The sequence below is a fragment of the Phycodurus eques genome, chromosome 10 (genome assembly GCF_024500275.1).
Source record: "Phycodurus eques isolate BA_2022a chromosome 10, UOR_Pequ_1.1, whole genome shotgun sequence".
In the NCBI taxonomy this organism is placed as follows: domain Eukaryota; kingdom Metazoa; phylum Chordata; class Actinopteri; order Syngnathiformes; family Syngnathidae; genus Phycodurus; species Phycodurus eques.
Window position 1 is genome coordinate 15,253,839 of NC_084534.1, and position 25,680 is coordinate 15,279,518.

At 40.9% G+C, this 25,680-nt stretch overlaps 2 protein-coding genes across 3 annotated transcripts in view; one reads left to right on the plus strand and one right to left on the minus strand.

Annotated features, from left to right (window-relative positions):
* Nucleotides 1-192, minus strand: part of LOC133408432 (RNA-binding motif, single-stranded-interacting protein 2-like) — a 33,934-nt gene extending 33,742 nt beyond the window's left edge. For both annotated transcript variants that reach the window (XM_061687357.1, XM_061687356.1), the window contains exon 1: nucleotides 32-192. In XM_061687357.1, the coding sequence (XP_061543341.1) occupies nucleotides 32-103 (72 nt within the window). In that variant the 5' untranslated portion in view covers nucleotides 104-192. The remainder of the gene's footprint in view (nucleotides 1-31) is intronic.
* A 20,496-nt stretch (nucleotides 193-20,688) lies between these two features.
* The window catches only part of LOC133408569 (low-density lipoprotein receptor-related protein 1-like), a 127,578-nt gene continuing 122,586 nt past the window's right edge, over nucleotides 20,689-25,680 (plus strand). The window contains 1 exon segment of the mRNA XM_061687619.1: nucleotides 20,689-21,252. Within this exon segment, the coding sequence (XP_061543603.1) occupies nucleotides 21,156-21,252 (97 nt within the window). The 5' untranslated portion in view covers nucleotides 20,689-21,155.

Genomic DNA, 25,680 nt, shown 5'->3' on the forward strand with positions numbered 1-25,680 from the left:
AAAATGGTGGAAAAGCGAGAGAGAGTTTTACCTTTTTGCTGTTTCTGCTGTTAAAGCCGCTGTACGGGTTGATTCCTGCCCTTGGCGGTACGGAGAGCAGCATTTTTGTCGGCGCTATGTCCGGAGCGGCGAGCACTGCCCAGGCTGCCAGCTGACGTCAGCAGCTGGGGAAGTGGGTGCCTGGAGTTCCGCTGCTTGACTGCGAGTGGTGCTGCTGCTACGGGACACAGCCGGAGGAGCGGAGGGGAGGGCGGGGCAGGGGAGAGCAGGGGAGGGATCGGACCCACACTGTCGTTCCCCGGGGTCTCCTTCGCACGGTTCCAGCAGGTGGTTCCCCGCCGTTCAAAGTGGGATTATTTCGAATGGGGTTTTCGAGGAAGGATTAAATGATTTAGAACAATGACGGCACAAAAAAAACAACAACTACATGTTCGAGGCAACAGCGATTCGTAACTACTGTGCTACGGCACATTTCATTGTGCCGTGAGAGACCATCCAGTGTGCCACGAAAAATTACCAATTTTAATCCATTAGTCCTAGATAATAATTATTCACGACAAAAAATATATATTTTTGTTCATCTACAGTGTATCTACGTCAGTGACATATAGTGACAGGGAAGACTAGCAGAGGAATACTCTAGTAGCTGGTTTCCTGCTCAATAGGTCCACCTGCAAAATATGAAATCCGGTAGGCTACTGGTTAGCGCATCTTCCTCACAGTTCTGAGAACCGGTGTTCAAATCCCGGCCTCGCCTGTGTGGAGTTTGCATGTTCTCCCAGTGCCTGCGTGGGTTTTCTCCAGGTACTCCGGTTTCCCCCCACATCCCAAAAACATGCGTGGTAGGTTGATTGAAGACTCTAAATTGCCCTTAAGTGTGAATGTGTGCGCAAATGGTTGTTTGTTTCTATGTGCCCTGCGATTGGCTGGCGACCAGTTCAAGGTGTACCCTGCCTCTCGCCCGAAGACAGCTGGGATAGGCTCCAGCACGTTTGCGACCCTAATGAGGATAAGTGGTACAGAAAATGGATGAATGGATAAAATTCGGGATGGATGCGAGTACACACACTTAGGAAACCAACAACAAACCTATTTGGTATGTCAGACAAATTTCAGGTCTGGTGTCACAAAAGATATATTTCAAATTCAAACTACAAGTTTTTCATGTCAAAATAATCCCCCTGGAGTTTAAACATGCTTTCCCAGCCTTCTCTGGCACACCTTTATATACTGATCCTCCACCTCCATTGTCACAGCCATCTTGATGTCATCCATGTCTTCAAAACGGACCCATGAGTTTGGAAAAGAGGGGGGGGGGGGGGGGGGGGAATCACAGAGGTCGGGTCAGTAGCACTAGCACTGCAAATTTATTTTCGGCCAGGAACCATCGGATACTCAGGGCATTGTGAGCAGGCATGTTGTCATGGTGAACCAGCCACAGGTTATCTTGCCACAACTCTCGCCTCTTCTCGCACACTGAACGAAGCGAACGCCGCAGGATCTCATTGTAAACATGCTGATTGATATATTGTACTCTGTCCCACAATGAAGGGAAACTCGTACTTTGTATTTTAGATTTCAAATATATGTTTTTTGACACCAGTTCTGGAACTTTTCTGACACACCTCATACTTTAGAGTAGTAGAAGTATGTTGAAGATGACGAATACTTTCCAGCTTTAAGGAGTTGTAAGTTCTTAGATGGACGTACAGGCCAATTTGCAACACGCATTGCCGTTGACATGAAGGGCACTGAAAAGTGATGTCAGCTGTGGTTGAAGATGCGTCAGCCAATATGGTATGTTGACAGATTCTGCATTCCTCAGCAGTATGGTCTAATGTGGTTTGGAGCTTGACAATGCCCGCGTCGCATACGCTTCACCATTTTCCACGGTCTCCAGCTGCTCAGGTTCAAGTCCACATTTCTTCAGTTTCTTTAGTTTTCAAGTGTTCCTTGAAGCGCTTGCATTGCCCACCGGCTAAACGTTTCCTTTCTTCAAATTTACTGTACAACACACGGAGCGGGAGCCACGTGGTTTGGCATCTTGATTACATGGGCAATCCACCTAAAGTTGTCAAGCAGACAGCAACACAAATGGATGTGTTCTTTTGGGGTTTTGTCAAAGATAAAGTAGATTCAAGAAAATCACGCACAGTTGAGGACATGAAAATTCGATAAACAGGCATGCCAAGAAATTGGTAACAATAAAAACCTCTGTTTTACAGTGTGCTGGACTACAGTAAAGTGTAAATGGTGAAGACCTGCAATTTCAGCACATAAAATATTGTACTAATGGTAATTTATGTTATTCTACTTGTGACTTAAGAAAGCTTTTGGGTTTGTTTCTTCATAATAAAATCTTTACCTACTTTTTTACACCCATCTATCCATCCATTTTCTGAGCCGCTTCTCCTCACTAGGGAGCCTATCCCAGCTATCATCGGGCAGGAGGCGGGGTACACCCTGAACTGATTGCCAACCAATCACAGGGCACATACAAACAAACAACCATTTGCACTCACATTCACACCTACGGGCAATTTAGAGTTGTCACTTAACCTACCACGCATGTTTTTGGGATGTGGAAGGAAACCGGAGTGACCGGAGAAAACACACGCAGGCACAGGGAGAACATGCAAACTCCACACAGGCGGGGCCGGGGATTGAACCCCGGTCCTCAGAACTGTGAGGCAGACGCTCTAACCAGTCGATCACCGTGCCGCCAGGCGATACACACTCAAATTAAAAACAATAACTACGATGATTACATGGTTCGTATCGACTCAAGCCCCCCATTGTGTGAAATTTACATGTTCTCTTCGGGTACCCCAGATTCTTCCCACATTTCAAAAACATACATGTGTCAATGTGAGTGTGCATATTTGTTTTCTGTGCCTTGCGATAGACTGGTGACCATTCCAGGGTGTATCCCACCTATTGCAGCTGGGTTAGGCTCTAGCTCACCCAACCCCCTAATGAGGATAAGATGTACTGAAAATTAATGGATAGATGATAATTGCTATTATCATTACTATTTTTTTTTTTTTTTTTGCTGATTGTCTGGCAGAAATCTAATGCTTCTGTTGCCGCCACTACGCAGTATGCGCTTTGCTGTACTGGCCTCATTTTTCCATGTCAGAAAGGTAGTGCAGATTTATTTAATAAATAAATACCTTATGTAAAATTTGAATATACAGTACTGTGAATAGCTTATAATAGCGTGACTGTGTTTGATGTCATAGTAGCTCATTTGTATGGACTTGGGTTTTTGGAACTGCAGGGTCACGGTTTGAGTCTTGCCCAGGCCATAATTTAAAATTTAAAGTAGTTGTTGGTCTGCTTTCTGACGACTGTCGAAGTGCCCTTGAGCACCGACCACACCTCCCAGCACTTTGTGCCCCCCTTTCATGCTGACATCTCTCCTTGGATGCCATCATGTATGTGATCTGGTTTTCTCTGTGGTATAAATCACAAATATACAGCGAAATTCACTGTAACTAACTGGGCGAAAGGCAGACTTCACCCTGGACTGGTCATGAGTCATTATCAGGGAACATACAGATGACCAGTCACACTCACATTCACACCATCACTGACTTGGAACTAAACTCACGTGCCTCCTCCAAAGTCAGTCAAGTATGCCACTCTTAAAAAAATAAAAAATTTGTTTATTCAGATCACCAACATTTGCAGACATTTGACATTCAAACAAAGTCACGCACACACTGTGAATTCATTTGTACCATATCATTTGTGCTTATACTGTTGACTGTATATGCATGCATATGAAAATCCAACCCCTGGAGGCACTTTTTTATTGCAGTCATTGGTATCCTTGTACACTCTAATAAGAACCCATTGATTTGGATTGAATAGACGATTGGTTGTAGTTTCTAAAGGTACACAGTAGAAACTCTCATCATACTGAGATGTTTCCCAGTCTGCCCCCTCATGTATCTTACAAACACCTCTGTATGATATAGTGCAGTTGTTCACCACTGTGAACTACAACCACAGTCAACTGTTCCATTTCTGCTTGGGCTGTTTTCTGACAAGGAATGATGATTTTCTCTACATTAACAAAAGATGTGTCTCATTGTGTACAACTGAAATATGCATATTATTGTGTCTCTGAAGTAGGACAATGATGTAACTTGGCGTCCAAACTCTTGTGCAATGAATGAGAGCAAATGATAGCCACAAAGGTCACTCATATGATTCCATCTCATGTCACCTTAAGTGAACTAGCTGTCATTCCTACTTCTGTCATGGATTAATGATGCAGCACAAATTGGACACAAAGCATATTCACACAAGATGCAACAAGTCAGAACCTGAACATTAATAGTGTTAACCTTTTACTTAAAAATAACCTCTAAGGCTAAAAAATGTTTTATAACAAGAATAGCGTGGCCCTATAACAGATTATTTCAATTTCAATTACAGTGATGCCTAGCGATACGACTTTAATTAGATTCTTTGACCACATTTGTAACTCAATCCACTTCTATCTCAATTCATCTTTTCCCATTGAAATGTATTTACATGGTAAATGGACTGCACTGATATAGTGCTTTATCTACACCATCACAGTGTCCAAAGCACTTTACAAAGCCTCACATTCACCCACTCACACACAGATTCATACACTGGTACGACTGGTGCCATGCAAGGCGCTGCTAGGCCCACTGGGAGGAAATTACGGTTCAGTGTCTTGCCCAAGGACAGTTCGATATGCGAACAGTCGGAGCCGGGATTTGAACCAGTTACCCTTCTATTAGATTTATCATTTAATTGTGTTGTATTTTTGCCATCGCATTAGACATTTACCCTAAAAAAGAATCAATAAAAAAAGGTTTTGGGGCGGAAATGTGGTGTGAGTGCATCTGGTGCCAGCTCTAATGATGCCCTGTAGTTTCCTGTGAAGGTCACAGAAAAAGTTTATACACCACACACACAAGCACACACACGCACACAAGCACACACGCATACACACGCACATGCAGACACATGTACACACATGGTACTAAATCTAAAAGACTTAGCGTTGGCGCGTGAATGTCCTGAAGTCACCTTTCCCCTCATATTCATGCTTGTTTTGTCAGAGAATCTGGGATATACTTTTACTTCTATATTTAAATGTCTTTTCACTTTCTCCTGTTGCTACAGATTGGGCAGGAGATGAATCCCTGGGCAGATGGCGGCTGAAACCTGATGCCTAAAATGCAGAGGCATTCAAATGAATCACCACAAGGCAATTAATTCATTGCATTGCAAAGAATCACTGCTAGTTCTTCCCAGAAACCACTTTAAAATAATCATACTCTCCATCCATCTGCCTCACATCATTGCATTTTTTATGACATCATGACGGCACCATATGCATATGACATATAAGGAAAAGCAGAAGCTAATGAAGGCTAAAAGCAGCAGAAGTGAGACTCTCTCAGATGTGAGAAAAATCATTTTAGGCTTACATTAGTTTCTCCATAATTGTTGGGCATGATGTTGAGGCCTGCAGCCTTCTTCACACCTTTAGTTTGGCGCAGAACATTTGCATAAAAAAGAAACATAGCCCATCTTGAAAAGGATGGCTTTCCCAGAAACAGTGAATAACTCACAAACCATTTAAACCATTATCTACCACCGATTTACAGCTTTCATAAAGAACCATCCGGTGGCCTAAACTGCATTATCTGCTTATGAGCACATCTCCGTGTCCACACCACGCACCACATCCAGTATTCAAATAGTTTAAGAGAAAAAGTACAACGTTACGACGAGTATTTGCACAAATTTGCAATGTAAGCAGCTTTGTTGGCTCATGATTCCTTCACTCCAGCAGGACGTGTGTTTGCGTGTGTGTGTGTGTGTGTGTGTGTGTGTGTGTGTGTGTGCGTGTGCATGAGCTGTTCCTGCATCTGTGTGCTCTGGAACACACAAGTGAAATTGTTGTACTGAGCACAACCTATAAGTAAGTCAAGCACAAACGGCCTCTTGACGTCAACATTGTTTGCACATCAACAGGCTCGTTGCTATGTAACCGCGCCTCCTTCATCACGAGTCTTCTGGTCTGGGAATCCATACTTATTACCGTTGGGGTCAAGACACTATGTGTGTGTATACAAGAAATGTTACTTAATAGTTTGTTTATAGTAGTTGTAGTCTCCTGGTTGGTATGAACCAGAGGTGTGGACTCGAGTCATATGACTTGGACTCGAGTGAGACTTGAGTTCGAGTCACATGACTTAGACTCGAGTCAGACTCGAGTCATGAATTTGATGACTTTTGCCTCGACAATATGTTAAAAGACTTGTAACTTGACTTGGACTTGAACAGCAGTGACTCGTGACTTCACTTGGACTTGTAGCCATTGACTTGAAAAGACCAATATGTAACTTTCTCTAGCTACAGCTGCATGTGCTATTTACTGCTTTATTAAAGCACATTTAGTTGCTTTGTGTATGAAATAGATAGATAAATTAGCTTTTTCTTTGCTATATATATATATATATATAAAATTAAACAAATATTAGTGGCAGCACGGTAGACATAATATTAGTGGCAGCACGGTAGAAAACTGGTTAGAGCGTCTGCCACACAGTTCTGAGGACCTGGGTTCAATCCCCTGCCCCGCCTGTGTGGAGTTTGCATGTTCTCCCCGTCCCTGCATGGGTTTTCTCCGGGCACTCTGGTTTCCTCCCACATCCCCAAAACATGCATGGTAGGTTAATTGACGACTCTAAATTGCCCGTAGGTGTGAATGTGAGAGCGAATGGTTGTTTGTTTGTATGTGCCCTGTGATTGGCTAGCAACCAGTTTAGGGTGTACCCCGCCTCCTGCCCGATGATAGCTGGGATAGGCTCCAGCACTCCCGCGACCCTAGTGAGGAGAAGCGGCTCAGAAAATGGATGGATGGATGGATGGATAAACAAATATTATATATATTAAAATATATTTTGATTTTGTTGGTAAAATGACTTGAAAGGACTCGAAACTCAAAGTGTAGGACTTGCTGACTTGACTTGGGATTTGCATGTCTCGACTTGAGACTTGACTCGGGACTTGAAGGCAAAGTCCTGAGACTTACTTGTGACTTGTGACATTCATCAAATCAAATCTAAACAAGGGGGGAAATGAGGATTAATAAATTGGCTTGTTCCCATCTCTTGTATGAACATTCAGATTTTGTCTCTGTAATTCAAAAAATCTGATCCAAAGGCAACACAATTTAAACTCCCAGATTTCACCACCACCAACCTCAATGACAAAAGCATATGCACAGGAAAGGCCCTCTTTAACAATCACACACACACACACACAGACACACACACACACACACACACACACACACGCGCTCACACAAAGTGTCAATTCTGTGGGTGTAAACCTTGGTGATCAAAGTGGACTGTTGTTTGGATAGAAGGAAGGGAAGCTTGTGTGTGTGTGTGTGTGTGTGTGTGTGTGTGTAAGTGCGTGTATGTAAATCGAATGCAACTGGCGTGAAAGGGTTCAGCAAGTTCATGTGTGGCTGGTGAGACTGTCATGTTGGGGTTCAAAGGTCATATGAGTGGAAAGAGAATGAAAGTAAGCAGACTTCACTGGTGTAGGAATAAAGGGAAAATGGGAGAGGGGGCTTTTTTTTTTTTTACTGTTTCAAGAATTTCATCTAATTGAACTTCCAAAATCAAACACAAATCACCCTGAGGTGCTAATTAACTTCCAAGATGTTCTTATTCAAAAACATGTTTTCCATAGGCTCAATCTGGCACTTTCGTAAATATCATAAAACCTTGTTTTAATCCACATTTTATCATTCTTAACTATTACTAAAATTACTAATCTTTTAAATATGTTTAACTGAGAAATAATAATGCCACACATTTTGTTTCATCCATAACGACAGAGGGGCAGACTGGTGAGATGTACCCCATATGCCATAGGAGAGTTTTGTTTTTTAAAATGAATAGACAAAAACGTATATGTTAGAAATTATCATGACTAAGCTTGTGCTTCTTTTGGTTAAACATACAGCAGCAATATTCACGCACATAAACACTCATATTAACAATACGTAGTATAACCAAAAAGTACAAACAAAAACAAAGAGAAACATTGAGAATGGATTAAAATACATTCATTGAATCAAATCTAAACAAGGGGGAAAATGAGGATTAATAAATTGCATGTTGGTTGATGGTAAATTATACATATAGTCTAACTACGGGTGCAAATTACATACATAAAAAGACCATGGAATTCTTATTTTTGTACACAGGTGTAAAAAAAAAAAAAAAAAAAAAAAAGTAACCAAAACTGTTCCCAAAACCAAACATCTGCTTTTGTTTCAAGGTATCCTAATATTTAAATGAAGTTGTGTTTTAATGAGAAACATCTGTGATTGAATCAATGGAGAGGTGCAATTTGCGTCTCCCAAGTTATAAGTGTGGCGCATTGAAGATGTGTGCCAGCACCGTTAAACTGATGGATGTGCTGGCTTCTCACCAGAGTAGTCAGGTTACATGTCTGCCCACCAGACCACACACACATGCACGCATGCACACACAAACACACCCTCACGTATTCACACAATCACGCAAGCCTTCCCTGTGGCTGGAATGTGTTTTGGTAGGCGAGTGTGAAAGAGGAAGTTTGGGATGGAGAATAGTTGGAGCAGGAGAATAGTTAACAAACAAATGTAGGTAGATTTATGTACACGTATGAAAGCACACGTTTGTGTTTGTAAAATTATGAAGGGAAATTCCAGCATAGTCTCCTGTTTCAACAGACGCATGTAGACTATTTCTACAGTATATTGTCATGTTCTGTTGATTAATTGTCTGGTAAATAGTTCCAAAGTGCATGAAATAAACTGCATATAAACAGCACCTGGACATAATTATACACAGATACACAGTGTTATGTTAACCTGTGAGGTTAGTTTAAATGTAATCGAGGCATATGGATTCTTGGTTCATAACTAAACCAAGCTAGAGTAACCTTTGTGCAGACAGATAACCTAAAAAGTAGAAATAGAACTCCAATTGTAAAAGTCATACTGTACTGAATTGTTTAAAAGGTCTACACACCCCTGTTCAAATGCCAGGTTTTTGTGATATAAAAAACAATAATTTAAAAAAACGTTTTCCATTATTAATATGACCTCTAACCCGTACAAAAAAAAAACCAAAAACTATATATTTTAGAGAGTGAAGTAAATGTAAACAATTGAGATAATGTGGTTGAACAATTGCACAACCTCTTATTACTGGGAATATGTGTTCACTGTTCTGAATTCACCAATCACATTCAAACTCATGTTAAATGGGAATCAGCACACAACAGCCACCATTTTAAGTGCCTTTGAATAAACCTAAATAAAGTTAAGCAGTTCTGATAGGCCTTTCAGCCATTTTTGTAGTTCATCTAACCTCTTACAACACAAGCCATGGTCTGCAGAAAGCTTCCACAGCACCAGAGAGATCTCATTATTTAAAGGTATCAGTCAAGGGACAGGTAAAAAATAATTTTCAAGCCATTAAGTATATCAAGGAACACAGTGAAGACTATTATCATCAAGTGGAGAAAATATGGCATAATTGTGACATTACCAAGAACTTGACTTCCCTTTAAATTTGATCAAAATACAAGAATAATACTACCAAGACGATGACAGCAACACTGAAGAAGCTGCATGAATTTCTTGCAAGTACTGTCTGTTTAGTATACGTGACAACAATCTTCCGTCTTCTTCATATATCTGGGCTGTGGAGTAAGGTGGCAAGATGGAAGCCTTACGTTAAAAAGAAAAATATCTGAGCGATGGCTACATTTTACAAAAATACCCTTGAAGTCTTCCAGATCCACGTGCAAAATGTTTTATGGTCAGATGAAAACAAAGTAGATTTTTTTTCACGATACAGTAGGCACTGGGCCCAAATGCAGTAAAGCGCAAATCCGTGAATAATAGACCCTCATTATAACTGCCATGAAATCCATCCATCCATCCATTTTCTGAGCTGCTTCTCCTCACTAGTGTCGCGGGCGTGCTGGCAGCCGATCCCAGCTGTCATCGGGCAGGAGGCGGGGTACACCCTGAACTGGTTGCCTGCCAATCGCAGGGCACATAGAAACAAACAACCATTCGCACTCACAGTCATGCCTACGGGCAATTTAGAGTCTCCAATTAATGCATGTTTTTGGGATGTGGGAGGAAACCGGAGTGCCCGGCGAAAACCCACACAGGCACGGGGAGAACATGCAAACTCCACACAGGCGGGGCCGGGGATTGAACCCGGGTCCACAGAACTGTGAGGCTGACGCTCTAACCAGTCGTATACCGTGCCGCCCTGCCATGAAATAAAAAGTAAACATACTTTTTTTTTCGTGAATGTTTTTTTCCATTTTTTCAAAAAATGGGAATAAGTCGGGAATTGGGTCAAAAGACGCAAATAAGGAGGGGATCTAGAAAAATATACTGCAAACAAAAAACAAGGGTTTCTGCGAATAATTGGGAATAGGTTCCCCCCAAAAAATTCGCAAGCAGGTGAATCCGTGAATCCCGAACTGGGAATCCACGGGGGTTCGCTGGAATTCTAAAAGGTATGTTTGCCGCAAACACAACACTGCTCATCAACAAGGTGTTAGCACAAAACCTTCTGGCTTCTGCTGTAAAGGAAAAAAATAAACAATGTCAGGACGAACCTACTAGAACATTTTAACTTTATTATGGGTTAATTAGAGGAGCTCCACCTGTTTACATTAGTATTGCTCAATAAATTCTTTTTATTCTATGTGTTTGCATTCTTTGGCCTTAATTATTTGGCAGACTAATCGTCCCCCAATTTTTCTTTATGCAGGCTATTTCTGAACCAGACACAAAGAAAATGTACTTTCCTCAAAATTATCCTTTCGAATTTCAAGAATTTCTGAAGTGGACTACAGTATTTAGTCTACCAGAAAGTAAAATGAGCAGTTGATTTGAGGAGGCAGAAAGAAAAGCTCAGTGAAGGAGTGGAATAGAAGGAGGGAAGGGGGCAAGGGCACGGCAAAGGGGAGAGAGAGAGAGAGAGAGAGAGAGCGTGAGAGAGAGAGAGAAGCAAAGCGGACGGGGGATGGGCTGTTTGTGCATGCCTGGAATTCTTTAGGTGTTATCAGCATATCCCGCTGCATAATTGCTGGCTTCAAGGAAGAAGAGAAGAAGGTGGGGGGTGGGGGGGGGAAAGAGTCCAACAGGGAAACATGGTGAAGCTTCCTCCCTTGACTGTGTTGACCCCAAGGGAAGGGGGTGAAGATCTTTGAAATGCAATGCTGACATTTCCGATGTTGCTGTTCTTGCATCATTAAGACAAAGGACATGTTTGGCTTTCCGACCCCACGGAAAACTAAACAAATCCCGAAAGGACTCCTCGATTGGATGACCACGGCTACTTTCTTTCCACAGCATATATAAACTTAAAAATCTCTGCTATAACTTATATCTATCTTATCCCTTGGCATGTAGGATAAATACAGTGGAGTCACTGAAGTTGAACACAAATGGTTGATTTACTTTTTAAATAATTATAATATTATTAATCAGTTCTAAGGTCAAACTGTCAACGAAGGTTTTAACCTTTACGAACAGTACAATGTTTTGAGTGACATTTCACAATTCTTAACTGTCATACAAGTCTAAAATGTATTTAACCACTGTTAATTTGAGTATGTCAAAACAAAATCCACACCCACTCTTTATTTATTTGGCACTCATGGGATGCCAAATGTTTTTAAAAAGTTAAACCCTTTTGAGTGGTGAACTGAATACAAACAGAACCTGAACATTGTTATTTACAGATACACAGTGTTATCTTGACCTGGTTTGTGCAAATGTAATCGAGGCATATGAATTCATGGGCCATAAAGCCCACCAAGCCAAACTAGAGTAATCTTAGTGCAGAAAGATAACCTAAAAACTAAAACTATTGTATAACTCACAACGTAACAGTCAGTTTTCATACTGAATAGTTTCAAAGGTCTACACACCCCTGTTTAAATTCCATTATTTTGTGATATAAAACATTAGACTAAGACAAATCATTTAAAACTTTTTACACCATTAATGTGACCTATAACCTGTACAACAACAACGACAAAACATTTTAGAGGCGGGAGTAAATATAAAGAACTGAGATAGTGTGGTTGCACAAGTGTGCACACCCACTGAGAACTGGGATGTGCAGTAGCTTTGTTCAGAATTAATCAATCACATTCAAACTAATGCTAAATGGGAGTCAACACACAACTGCCACCATTTAAAGTGCCTCTTATTCACCCAAAATAAAGTACATATGTTCTAGTAGGCCTTTTCCTGCCAATGTATTTCTTTTTTGTGTGTGTGCGGGGGTCGGGGGGCTTGAATTCATCTTCTAAATCCTGACTTGCTAATCTTTTGACAGTAATAAATGACTTCTAAATTATCCATCCATCCATCCATTTTCTGAGCCGCTTCTCCTCACTAGGGTCGTGGGCGTGCTGGAGCCTATCCCAGCTGTCATCGGGCAGGAGGCGGGGTACACCCTGAACTGGTTGCCAGCCAATCGCAGGGCACATACAAACAAACAACCAGTCGCACTCACATTCACACCTACGGGCAATTTAGAGTCGTCAATTAACCTACCATGCATGTTTTTGGGATGTGGGAGGAAATCGGAGTGGCCGGAGAAAACCCACGCAGGCACGGGGAGAACATGCAAACTCCACACAGGCGGGGATTGAACCCCGGACCTCAGAACTGTCAGGCAGACGCTCTAACCAGGCCGCCACCGTGCCGCCACTTCTAAATTAAATTAATTAAATTAAATTAAATTGTTACTCCTTGTACTATTCCGAAATAATGGTCCAACAAATAAAAAATCCAATTTGATTGTTTGAAAGGTATCTGTTGAACCGGAAAGAGAGTACAGTGGCACCTTTTGGCTCGCTTGTCCCTCCAGAAAGGTTTTCCTTTTTAGTTTAAAACAGCTTACTTTAACCAAGACCCCTCACCATATCGTGGCCAAAGGTAGAACACAGGTTGGTTTTGCGCCTGTCAGTGCCTTGGACCGGCTACTTCCTTTCTAGCTAGTCGGCCGGCTACCTAGCCAGGGCTACCTAGCCGACTCTCGTCATCTACCACGCTGTGTTGGATCATTTTCTCCCATTCAGTCTGCCGCGGTTGCCGTCCGCCTCGGTGATGGCTCCTTTTCGGCTTCGGGTTGTGGCCCTGCCATGAATAGCCATGCAGCTCCTCAGGAAAGGCTAACGGACGCCTCCTTCCGCGGGGATTTCGGTGGCGGGGTCCAACTACAACTGCGTAAATGTGCAGATACTATGCGCAGTAAGTCCAAATGGCGTCGGCCATAAACCAAGGTTAAAAACATGAAATATTCTGTAGTTTTTGAAGTAAATAAGTCGTGGCAGCGGTTGCGACTCTTGTCCAAATAAAGTAAGAAATATGTTATTCTTTGATTTGTTGTGATTCGAATTAGACAATTCTGATTTGGCATTCTTTTTTTTTTTTTTTTCGCCGGACTCGAGAGCCAATTCGAATCACCACCGATTCGTGAACAGCTCTAATAACTATTCTATTAGGAACTGTTCATAATCCCCTCCACGTTGTCTAAGGCCTGGGTTCCTGCTCAAGAAAAAGAGCACCAAAGCATGATGCTGCAACTACCATGTTTTACTGTAGGTATGGTGTTCTTTTGATGATGAGCAATGTTGTTTTTGCGCCAAACATATCTTTTGGAATTATGGCCAAAAAGTTCAACCTTGGTTTTGTCGGACCATAAAAAAATCTCCCAAACACGTTGAAAAATGTACGGTACTGTATATTCTTCTCTTTCTTTTCTCACAGTCTGCTTCTCTGAAAACCCCTTGTTGAGGCTGGTCTTTTATTTGGAATATTGACAAAAATCCAAACAAAAAGTGTTTGGAATTACGTTAGAGCCATCTGAGGTTTTAATATTTGCTCCACCTCCCACTTCGCCAAATACCTTGAGTCCTTTCTTTTCTCGATTATTTTTCGATTGGAGTCATTCCTGCTGTTATGCAGAAAAATTCAAATTGCAGTCTACTCAAAGTGCAGACTTTAGTGCTGTTGCAAGATTAACAGTTTCCTGTTTGACACCCCCCTATGCCCCTCTTCACAATGAGCAGATGGATAGGTATGAATCGTAAAAAAAGTACTTTTCCAGCATTAGTTTGCATTCCTTACAAAATGGCTGCGGTGCATGAGAGTAACTGCGTCAGTGGGACTAGCACACACAGGATGTGCTTCCAGGAACTTTGATTGATGAGATAATCCTTCTGGCTCTGAGGCAAAGGAGGGGAGGAGAAGTGCGGGAGAAAGAGAGAGTGTAGAACATGAGCGATAGTGTTGCTCCAAATCATGATGCCGTTTAGAGATTTATGCATGTGCTTGCATACAGCAGGCACACTTGTGGATATGCTGGTTTCAGTTAGTTAAGGGGAGGACAGATAGTAGCTGTCAAGATCTATCTTTCCCTGTGAATGCTCTTCTCTTAAACACCATATATGTTAACAATAAAGCTGTGTGGCGGGGGAGAAAACAACTTGTTCCTTGATGTTCCTGCATGTTTCTGTCTTCTATCACAGTTGCAGCAAAGTGAGTGGAGGTGCATCATGGATGTGAGAATGACAGATGAAATACTTGAAAAGTCCTGACATAAGCCAGACAAATGGTGTTTTCACATTCTCATCCTGCACAAGTGGCCCAGTAGAGCAGGCCCGAGGCTAATATCCAAAGTACTACACAATTCAACATGAATGCTCTTTCCCGCCTGTGGTTTCCCAATGGGAATACTGTACATTTTTGTCTAAAATGTTTGTAGAACACGACACAAATTTACACATTCAATTCACACTTTCACACCTTTGCTAAGTGAATAGTAACAGTGTTGTTTATTATAACATAATTGGTGCTTTATGTTCTCTCTGACAAAACATCATTGAGTCATTCTGTATGACATAAATGGTGGTTTGCATCCCAAACTCATTTATTTCTTTTTTTTTTGCGAGGGGGAAAAGACTGCATCATGTACAGACTGCAGTAGCTGTATGGGATGCGGAAAAGAGCACTGAGCTATTCCCCTCAGATAAAAGTATCATGTTACAACATGATACTGCAGGGGCACAAATCGATACACTGCAGCTTCTCATGGAAGACAAATTCGCTCAGAGATGAATAAGAAGAGGCATTAAATGGTGTGCAGAAGTAGGGATGAGAATTTGACTGGATTTCTTTCATCAATTATTTTATGACGATTTAAAAATACATATTTACACTGTGATAGGAGAATCGCTCTTTGAATGTTTTGAACTTCTTTTTTCATGGCAGTGTCCTATTGAGCAGAATAATGCTGGACAGAGGATTCATGCCACAGCGGAGATCTGTGTGGATGTAACTAAACGTCACATAACTCACAACATGTTTTACTTCTTTAAACAGAAACAAGCTAGGTAGTACACTCCACAGAGCTTCAATTGCTTCAATGCACGATTAATCATCAATTAATTCCACACGCTGAAAATTCATTACAATCAGCCTTCTGTCCATTCCTTCTTCTTCTTTTCCTTTCGGCTTGTCCCGTTAGGGGTCGCCACAGCGCGTCATCCTTTTCCATGTAAGCCTATCTCCTGCATCCTCCTCTCGAACACCAACTGCCATCATGTCTTCCCTCACGACATCCATCAACCTTCCTTCTGTCCATTCCTACCATATAAAATTAGTGACTTCCTAAGGACTGCAGGGTCAAACATGAGGGCATGCTTGCCTCACCCTCTCGCTTAAATCTACTTCATCCTTGAAAGAGACCCAAATGAAGCACATGAATAGGCGCACTCACACTGTGATGTCCTTTGTGACTAATCCATTACATTAGGCAGTGGCCAATAAAATATATTCAGTAATGTAATAGTTTTTTTTTTTCCATTTTATAGTGCAGTTCAATTCATCAATCGCAAAAACAAAACACATTTTACATGCTGTCCACCATGTTTGACACATAATGTGTTACGCTTTGGCTTGTGAGCTGTTCTTTTCATTCAACATACTTTATGTTTTTCCATAACATTGGAGGTATTTTAGATGTCTAATCTGCCTCGGCTATAATTCAATCCGGCCAGATTGTCATTATCGTAAACCCTCTTACATACACAAAGACATCTCTTGATTACTGAATTTGTTTAAAATGATTTTGTATTCTGGACTTCTATTGATTTTTTCCCCTTTTCTTCTTCTTCTGATATGATCCCTGACTATGAGTCTCCTTCGGCGAAAACAACTTAAAGAAGTCGCCTGATCTCAAAAGAGGGGTTTTGACCTCTTTATGAATGTGCATATTAAGTGTGGTTTTACATTTTCTGCATCAATGACACTGCTCCGTATAATACTGGTATAGCTTGATTGTATTCTGTTGAAGGCCAAGTTGCTCTCATTCAGGATGGCTTGGGGTTTGCCTCCATCTGCTGGGGAATCGTAATTAACCCTTACTATTGACTTGTTAAAAAGAAACGAATCCTTGTGAAAAAGGAGTGTCACAAATGGGCGCTGAGACGGTGGCAGAAGTACACAAACTAAATTATTTTGTTGATACTTAATTCAACTTGAAATCAGCCTTTGTGGAGCATGGTGCAGTACACTCAATACAAAAAAATAATGGGACATTATTGAGATCAGATAACTAAAATGGTTGCAGTCTAAAGAAGGATAGAAACTACAGATGCAGCTTCCGTAATCCAATTAAGATGCATTCTATTTGATCAGTATGTTCCCATTGCAAAATGTATAAATGTAGTTTTCCTGTCTCTCCCACTGCATTGCTGTTTGAGTTCGGTCAACATTGGGCAAAAACATCTGGCATGACCACATTTGCAAGCACCAATGAAAGTGCTAAAATAAGCAAGCCAGTGCTTTCAAAAAGAAAGAAACAAAGCCAAGAATGTGACGAGAAAGTGAAAATTCCTGCATAAGCTAGTCATTTCTCTTTGTGTAATTGAATAGCTGGCCCTGGTAAAGTGGTGGGCTGAAGACCAAACAGTCATTTTGGTGGAGAGTTATAGTGAACTTATCGGTTTTTTTCCCCTCGCCGCCCCTCTCAAACAAAGAACCCTTTGTTCCTCCCAACATTAACAACATAAAATCTGTAGGTGTCAGTGTTGGGCAGCTTTTCACAGAGGCCCATACAGCGTGTGCATGTGTACCAAAACCAAATAATCACCTCGTGTATACACCTGTACAGATGTAAAATGTTACAATCTTTAGATAGATAGATAGATAGATAGATAGATAGATAGATAGATAGATAGATAGATAGATAGATAGATAGATAGATAGATAGATAGATAGATAGATAGATAGATAGATAGATAGATAGATAGATAGATAGATTTGATTTCAGATAATTTTGTTCTTATTAAGGGCTACTTTGATAACTGTCTAGTATTGATTTTCTCAGGCCCAGATTTCACACTGAGCAAGTAAATTCGTGAGTAAATTGAGACGAGATCATAATTATTTTTTCATTATTTCTGTATACATACACTTTATGTGACATTTGTGTTTGGTGTTGTGCCATGAGATGTAAAATATCTGACTTGGCTCAACAAAGGTTGGGAAAGTGAAACACTGCACTGGACTCACAGTTTCTTTCCGCAAACCAATAGGCTCCTAAATCATTGTCATCATCATCATCATCATCATCATCATCATCATCATCACTAAACTATTTTTTTTAAGGTCAAGCAGAAAGGAATAGAAAGGGGTACACCCTTTTATGTCGGAATAGTTTTAGTGTGTCACAGTAGACGTTTTAAGCTGCCACTGTGGTTTCTTTGTATTCTGATGGATATTGAGAATTATAGCCAGTCAGTCGAACAGAACAAAGTTTTTAAAGGGGAGCGACAGAAAAAAACAGAGAGGAGAGAGAATGAAAAGGTAACTAAATAATATAGGAAAAGAAGACAACAAAAGACAAAGCACTAGCTGTAAACAATATGAGGAAAGTAAAGCATTATATACCAAGTACAATGACACCTTGGATTCGAGTGCTGTATGGGTCAGTAGTGCTACACAATGTGAGGGAAGGACAGGGACAAGATGGGACAGGATTGGTCAGGACAGAGACAGGAGGGGAAGCATGCAGGACACGTGTCGTGGACCCGGCTGTCCAACTGAAGTGTGGTGGGAGTGGCTATTTAAATTATATACATCTGTCGGACCAGAGTTGTAAGTGAGGGTATACCCAAGAAATTTGCATAGTTATAAGTTGTTTGTCGCAATGAGTGAGTCGCTTCACACCCAGCGAATAAGTAATGGCTGCCAGGCACTGCTGCCTTGCAGCCAAACCGCCCCCACCCAAAACCCGCTGCCCTCCAGACATAGGTGTATGTAGTCCATTAAAAGAAGGGATGGGTGTGTGTAATGCATTAAAATTTGGGGGGGGGGGGGGCAGGCAGGGTGTCTAGACCGGGAAACAGCAATGATTTTCTCAAACTCTGTCCGACACCTGCACTCTCCCGACCCCACACTAGACCCCCAAGAAAGACCTGAATATGTCTGTGTACCCGGTGTGACTAAAGAAACACATATTTTCAGTGACTGGTGTGAGCATGTGCTAAGTGAGTGATTAAGAGGCCTGGCTCCTGCAGGTCGGGCGCATCCAGCGGGACAACCACAGGGAGAGAGGGCCATCGCCTAAACTCTTAATGAACTCTCCGCAAACCTCACACACATACTGATTGCTGCACTATGAACTCATGCACAGTGAGTTTTATGCCCCAACACTGAAAAAAGTAATTAGTTTGATTCTGTATATTGGTTGCACATGATTTAAAATGTGATGAACCAACTTAATTTCCCCCTCTTATCCTTGAAAATAATAGAATAATATACATCAATTCACCATATTTGAATTGTTCAACTAATGTTTGAATGTTCAAAAGAAAATTCAAATGAGTTTTTTCCCCAGTGAACCCAGGTTCACAATGTTTTTATTTTGATGTATTTTTTAGTCTTTTTTACTTTAAAAAAAAAAAACCTATCTGTTTTATTTTATCTTTATCCTAGTGAGGGGAAACATGAAAATAAGAATTTTATTGCATGGACAAGACACTATACTGTACATACTGCATGAGAGAATGCACTTTCTGTAGAAATTGTGTGTGAATGGTGAAAAGCTGATGCTGAGCTCAGTTGCTGCAGAATCAATAGAAATTTTGAAATATAGAATGTGAGATTTGGAAAAATAAAAAATGGTGAACTCTAATATAATGATAATAGTTTGAATGGTTTAGATAGGTTGAGAAATGTGCAAGGGGGAGAAGAGGTCAAAATATCAAATGTCTGAATATATCTGGGAATGCCATGGAAAATGTGGAGTACTGTGGGAATTTCTTGACTGTGAAAAATACTTATCAAGATGTCACAAATGAGCTGAACAGCTGAGCTGTTGTAGAATTGTGGGGAAAGCTGGATCTTTTGTAATGTGATAAATACTGTTGTTCCCAATGTGTGCTGAATGACCTGAACATTTTGACACTGCAATGGTTGAAATCGGTTGAGAACATGGAAGGACAAAAAAGTGGGGAGAACAATAATAGAAGAACCTTGATTGAATGAACTAATAGGGGGAGGGGTCGTCTGTTAAATAAGATTGTCTGTTAAATTGAAGGACTTTTTTTGTGGCCTAAAAACACTAGTACAGTGCAAATTTATTGTTTTGTACTTCTTTCGTGGGCTAAAAACACCTAGTACAGTCCAAAAGGTATTGTAAATAAGTACAAAAAAGCTTTAAAATGTTTGAAAAGTTTTGACGTTTATCCTAACTTACTTCACTCGTGTATGAAAGGGGTGATTTTTAGTTCCAACTGGACACTATTTTCTGTCCGTTAAATCGGAAGTCCGTTAAATTGGGGTCTGTTAAATCGAGGTTCCATTGTATACATACAGACTTTTGTTGAGCAGTAGGGTTGCAAAATTCTGGGAATTTTCAAAGTTGAAAACGTTCCATGGGAAAAAACAGGAATTTGTGGGAATTAATTGGAAATAAAGGGAATAAACTAGGAATTTACTAAATGGTTGGCACTTAAAATGGAACTTGGGGGAAATATATTTCAGCAAAATAATCAAATGGTTTTCTGATGACATGGACGAACTGATGTAGTAATTTGCTGGATGAAGAGTTCAAAGTTTCTGAATGGGTAGGGTGAGGGGGTGAGTAATATTGAACTCAACATTCATTCAAAGAATTGATTGCTCAACAAACATTTTAAATTTGACAAAGTTCTACATACAAATATGTTGAAATGTCATGTATTTCAATTGTATTGTATTGTTTTACATGGGATGGATGTCTGCTTATGACAATGTAAACATTTTCTTTAGTTTTATGCCATAATATGATACCTTTCCATGAAATTACCCTCAATATTTCCAAAAGTCCCCATCTTAACTTCCCATAGAAATTCCACTCCTTTGCAACCGTAACAATAACATATGCAGTTAAAACAATGAATGGAGAGGAGCCTCATTTGACACGATGGAGGTGTCGGGTGCTTGGGGAGGAGGAGGAGGATGAAGAGCAGGAGGAGGAGGAAGAGGGGGAGGGCCAGTCGACGTCACTCTTCAGACCGCTGGCTGACGGCGTTCGGAGCCTCCAGCTCGTCAATCTGTGGCCAGCGGCGGCAGAGGCAGAGTCGACCGGGTGAGTGAGCACAACCTTCCACCAGCTTCTTGACGCACTCCACTCAGTTCCGCCGCCGGAACAGTGAGGAGCACACCCGACCCGAGCGCCCCCCCACAACCCCCACCCCCCGACACCCCCGGACGAGCTGCACGAACAGCGGCAACCGGCTCGAACGCAAAAGCCAGGCTAGCTCAGCCCGCTAGCCTTCGTGAGGGTGGCCGGGCTGTCCATGCATCCGGGGAGCCCCGAGGCAGCCCCGGGCTGGCAGGGAGAAGACCGCGCCGGAAGTCTTGAGCCTTGACACTCACCGCACGGTTTTGCACGCAGCGGCGGTGGATGCCCGGCGAGGAGCATCTTCTCGCAAGCCACCAGCGTGACAGCTCCAAGAGGCGATTGATGACTAATATTCCCCCCAGATAGACCACGACAATGTTGCGCACCGCGGCCAACGTGCTGGCAACAGGATTGCTCGTCTTGGGAATGTTGCACAGTTCCGAAGTCGTCTCACCATCCAGGGCTGTTGATGGTAAGCGCTCTTGTTAATGCATTCTCAATCACCTGCTGCTTTTATTTTTTGTATTTTTTTTTTTTACTGTGTGCTGACCGCTTGCCTAAGGTTGATGCAACAATTCCAATGGGTCTTTTGTTTGGGCCACGTGAATATTGCCGCGTCAGAGTCAACCTTCCTCTGCAAGAGGTGACACATTCACACTGACTTTCATTGAGAAAATGATGGCCCAGGGCCCAGGAGCTCTTGTTTTTCGGGAGCTCTTAATACACAATACATGTATTTGTGTACATTTTTAATGGCAGTGAGGATGTCTTTAAATCAGTGGTCTAAAACTGGGGTCACGGACCTTGGGGGTCAAGGCGTCCTAGATTGGGGTTCTGCAAAAGTAATTTGCCTTAAAGTTCTATCTTTTGCTGTTTTGGATGAACCTTCTTCAAATGTTCCCGCTTGAGGCATTCCTTTTGTCCACTTCTTTTTTCCCTCCTTATGATTACAGCTGATTTCCAGTATAGTCCATCATTTGGGCCGAGGTTTTATGGACAGATACCAGTGGTTCTCCAACTACGGTCCCCGGACTCCTTCGGTTCTGCGAGTCGTAGCTTGGGGGGAGCCTTGCAAGACATTATTGCCATTTGTTTTTTTGTTTTTTTAAAGTGCACACCTGCAGTACAAATGGGGTTCCAATAAAACACATGCAAAACCGATTACTCCTCCCTACCTTAGCTTTGGGCCAATTCAAAGGCCTGACGTGAAAATGACGTATCATCGCATAAATCTGGCATCCCTGTCCCTTTTGAAGAACAAAATACACCTTATTACAAGAATATACTGTTTTTTTTCATAACATTATGAAAATGAAGTTATTATTTGTGAAATTCACTTGTTAAAATATCACTTTCATTCCTTGATAAGGTTTGAATTTAATAGCGTAATATTACAACTTTATTCTGGACAAATACGACTTTCTTCTCATAGCATTGCAACATTTATTTCTCTTAACAATATTAATTTGTTATCAGAATAATAAAATGTTTTCCTTGAAAATAGCCAGCATTTTAATTTAGGGGTACTCAATTTAGTAATGTTAATGCTTATGAGTGGTCCTTGGAAATGTTTCTCCCTGGATCCAAAATGTTTGGGAACCTCTGCTTTAAATGACAGGTTTTAAGATCTGGACTCGTCTTTTCATATGGTGTTTTTATGGTCTGCCATCTTTTCTTCACTCCGGTCACCTATGGTGGTCTAAAAAAGTGTGAGGAATGGTTCATCCACTGGGATTTTCAATAGATCAAAATAATAGGCTTTCCATTGTGAACCAGTATAACATTTGTGTTGTCATCTACAGGCTAAATCAGCCCCCTCCCTTTTTCCCGCAACTGACCTTGCACACCTTCGCAGTCTGGAACAACTTCTGGAAACCATTAAAACCTTCCAATCCTACTCACGCACACCTCGGTGTGGTGGCAGAGGAAAACACTGATTTGTTTGATTTTATTCAGTTGAAAAGGGGATTTTGTTGTTTTTAACATTCAGCTACCTCTTCATTCAACCGTTCAATGAATTCAAAGCTCTTTAAAATAAATGAGCATTTGCATGTGATGTATCACTAAATTCTGAAGGCTTGTCTGTTTTAAATCACAAGTTGGATTTTATGAGTTTCATCGTCCAGCCAAAAATCTTTGAAGTCATGTTGTTGCACTTGATAAAATCTAGCTCAATTACCCCCTTGAATATAGCCTGCAACCAGCACCAAGTCTGCAACAAGTTGACAAATCCTACCGTCACAAGTAGGCATGGCTAATCGATAATATTTCTTTGACCAATGGGAAAATTGATGAGCAGTTCATCTGTTATTTTATAGTTGCTGTCCAGTACGAATTGCATTGTCAGCATGCCCTAAATATTATTTTGATATTAATTTTTGATGGAAGAGACCACCAAGGAAAGTTATAATCTGTTTTACAACAGTTGTCTTAACACTTGATTTGCTATTAAAACAGCAGAGCCAAAGAGAGTCCAACCTGAGGCCCAAATAAACCCCTTAACATTAAAATGTAAGCAGTTGACATGTTGCACAGATACTGATGTGCTAACTTTTCTAGCAATAGTGCTGCAGTTCTGCACAATTAAAAGAATTTTCAATGATGAGTTCAGTGAGTTATTGTGACATCCCTATTGACAATGGATTCACGTTTTGGTCAGAGTGTCAACCCTCTTATTTGACGAGTCATCTTTGTGTGGTTGGTTGTCAGCTTACATATTCAATTTGGTTTGTTTGAGGTCACCATGACTAAAATGTAGAGTTTTCACTTCTTTAAAAAAAATAAACAAAAGAAAAACACACATTGTGAAGTGTGTTTTTCTCCTGAATAGTTCCATTATGTTTGACTCATTATTTCACGTGTCAATTTAATATACTAGCCCCCTCCAAGCATTGTCACATTAACTCTTTTCAAATGTGACAAATCTGATTCAGAGGATTTAGGCATTACATTTTTTTTCTGACTTGCCAAGAGTTGTTTTGCCATGTGCTGGACTGCCAAAGACTCTTAGTACTGTGGCCAGGCCCCAGGTCACCAGCAAGCCCTTGGTTTAATTGGGACTCAACTGCTCTTTGTTTCTCAGAGGAGAATTCAGCGAACAGTCTCAAATTGTTCAGAAAATGTTGCTAATTGGGGGCTTAGTGGAAAAAGCCCTAATGAAGGAATTCAAATTGCTTTACTGTATGAAACAATGTCATTGCAAACACCTTGCAGCTTTTGTCTACTTGCTTACATTATTTTTGCACAGCACAGCACAGCACAGGGGTAAAGTCAACATGCATCTTTGCTACATTTGCTGTCTCCCATTCACTTCAATATCAGTGTTTCCTGTTAAGAAATTTACTGGTAATATTATTATCCCCATGTGGCCTCAGTTGTAACATTTGGTTAGAGAATCAATATTTGGCTGGAAATAGGGTAAGCCCAATCATCACTGTGGTATCACATGGCCAAAGGTTCACATTTGACTGATTGCTGACACCTCAAAACAATATGGCCAACAGAGTGCATTTGGCGGGTTAGACTTGCTCACTTAAATTGGAAGTGTATATGGAAGAATACATTTTCAACTGTGCCCATCTCAGATTGTTCTGCAGTTAAATAGCTAATGTGACACTGTAAAGTAGCTACTTTGCATTGCCAGGCGGTATATAATCCAGCACTTTGTTCAGTGGATTTTCGGAGGAAAAATAACAAGCGAGGCTCATTGAAATCCAGCCACATTATTACGCTGATACTTTAAGGCTGAGAATTATCATCAAAATTCTTCACATCTTAAACTGTAGATTAAAGATGTCCACAGAGTTGCTTCATGTCTCTTGCGAGCCAGGGATATAATATTTTTATCACTGTAAAATGTTACATTATAACATTCTAACATTATATATCTATATATACATAATGTTAATATTACAGAATCATAAATCATACTTGCATGCAACATATTTTATTTCTACTTAATTAAATCGCTTCAGTGTGGTTGTACTTAACGGAAAGCTTTGTAAATTCATTTGTTATCTTTGTGGACACCTGGCTCATTTCTCCTGGGTAAAACACGGACTACAGGTTCAAAGGTAATTCAATAGTTCTAGCTCAGCTATTGAGTATGATAAATCTATTATTATTATTTGTATTATTATTAGTTTTATCTCCGTTGGAGGTTCTGCTTCAGGTGATTTTATGGTAGCGTTTTTCTTTGTTAAGCTAATTGCCAGCTGGTCTTACATGGGTGTCAAACTCATTATTGTCACAGGCCACATAGTTTATGGTGTGCCTCAGAGGCCCGTTATGTCTGTGAAACCATATACCGATATGTTTAATCGCCTCATCGTATTATTATGTATACACAACAAATTGATGGATAACTACACGCAATTTTGAAATCAGAAGTCAAGGATAATAGTTTGTTTGCCAATTGTTCAAGTAACTGTAAAAAGGGTTTTGGCAGCAAAAAAATGCTTGCAATATCTCAGCGTCATTATTTGTTACATCTGACAATTTAAAATGTTGGTGCAGATTTTGGCAAGAATAATGGAAGTTGGCACACATGATTTCCTTTCGCGAGCCACCTAAAATGATGTGGCGGGCCGGATCTGGCTCCCGGCCTTGAGTTTGACACCTTTCCTTATATGAACAACTATATTATCTTTGGTCTTTTTATCAAGAAGGCGGTTACGCATGTTCGCCAAGAACTAGTTAATTATAGCACCGAGAGCCACTTTGAGAAGTATTGATTGAGATATACAGACCAGATGAAGCTCTTTATGGTGCTCTGAATAAAAAGAAATACCTTGAAATGTCTTCACACGGGGGGCCACAGTTTTGAGGTTCGAGGTTCAAAGCTCCTTTATGGCGTTTGCCTATGCTTGTTGGGGTTTCTCCGGGTACTCCAGCTACCTCC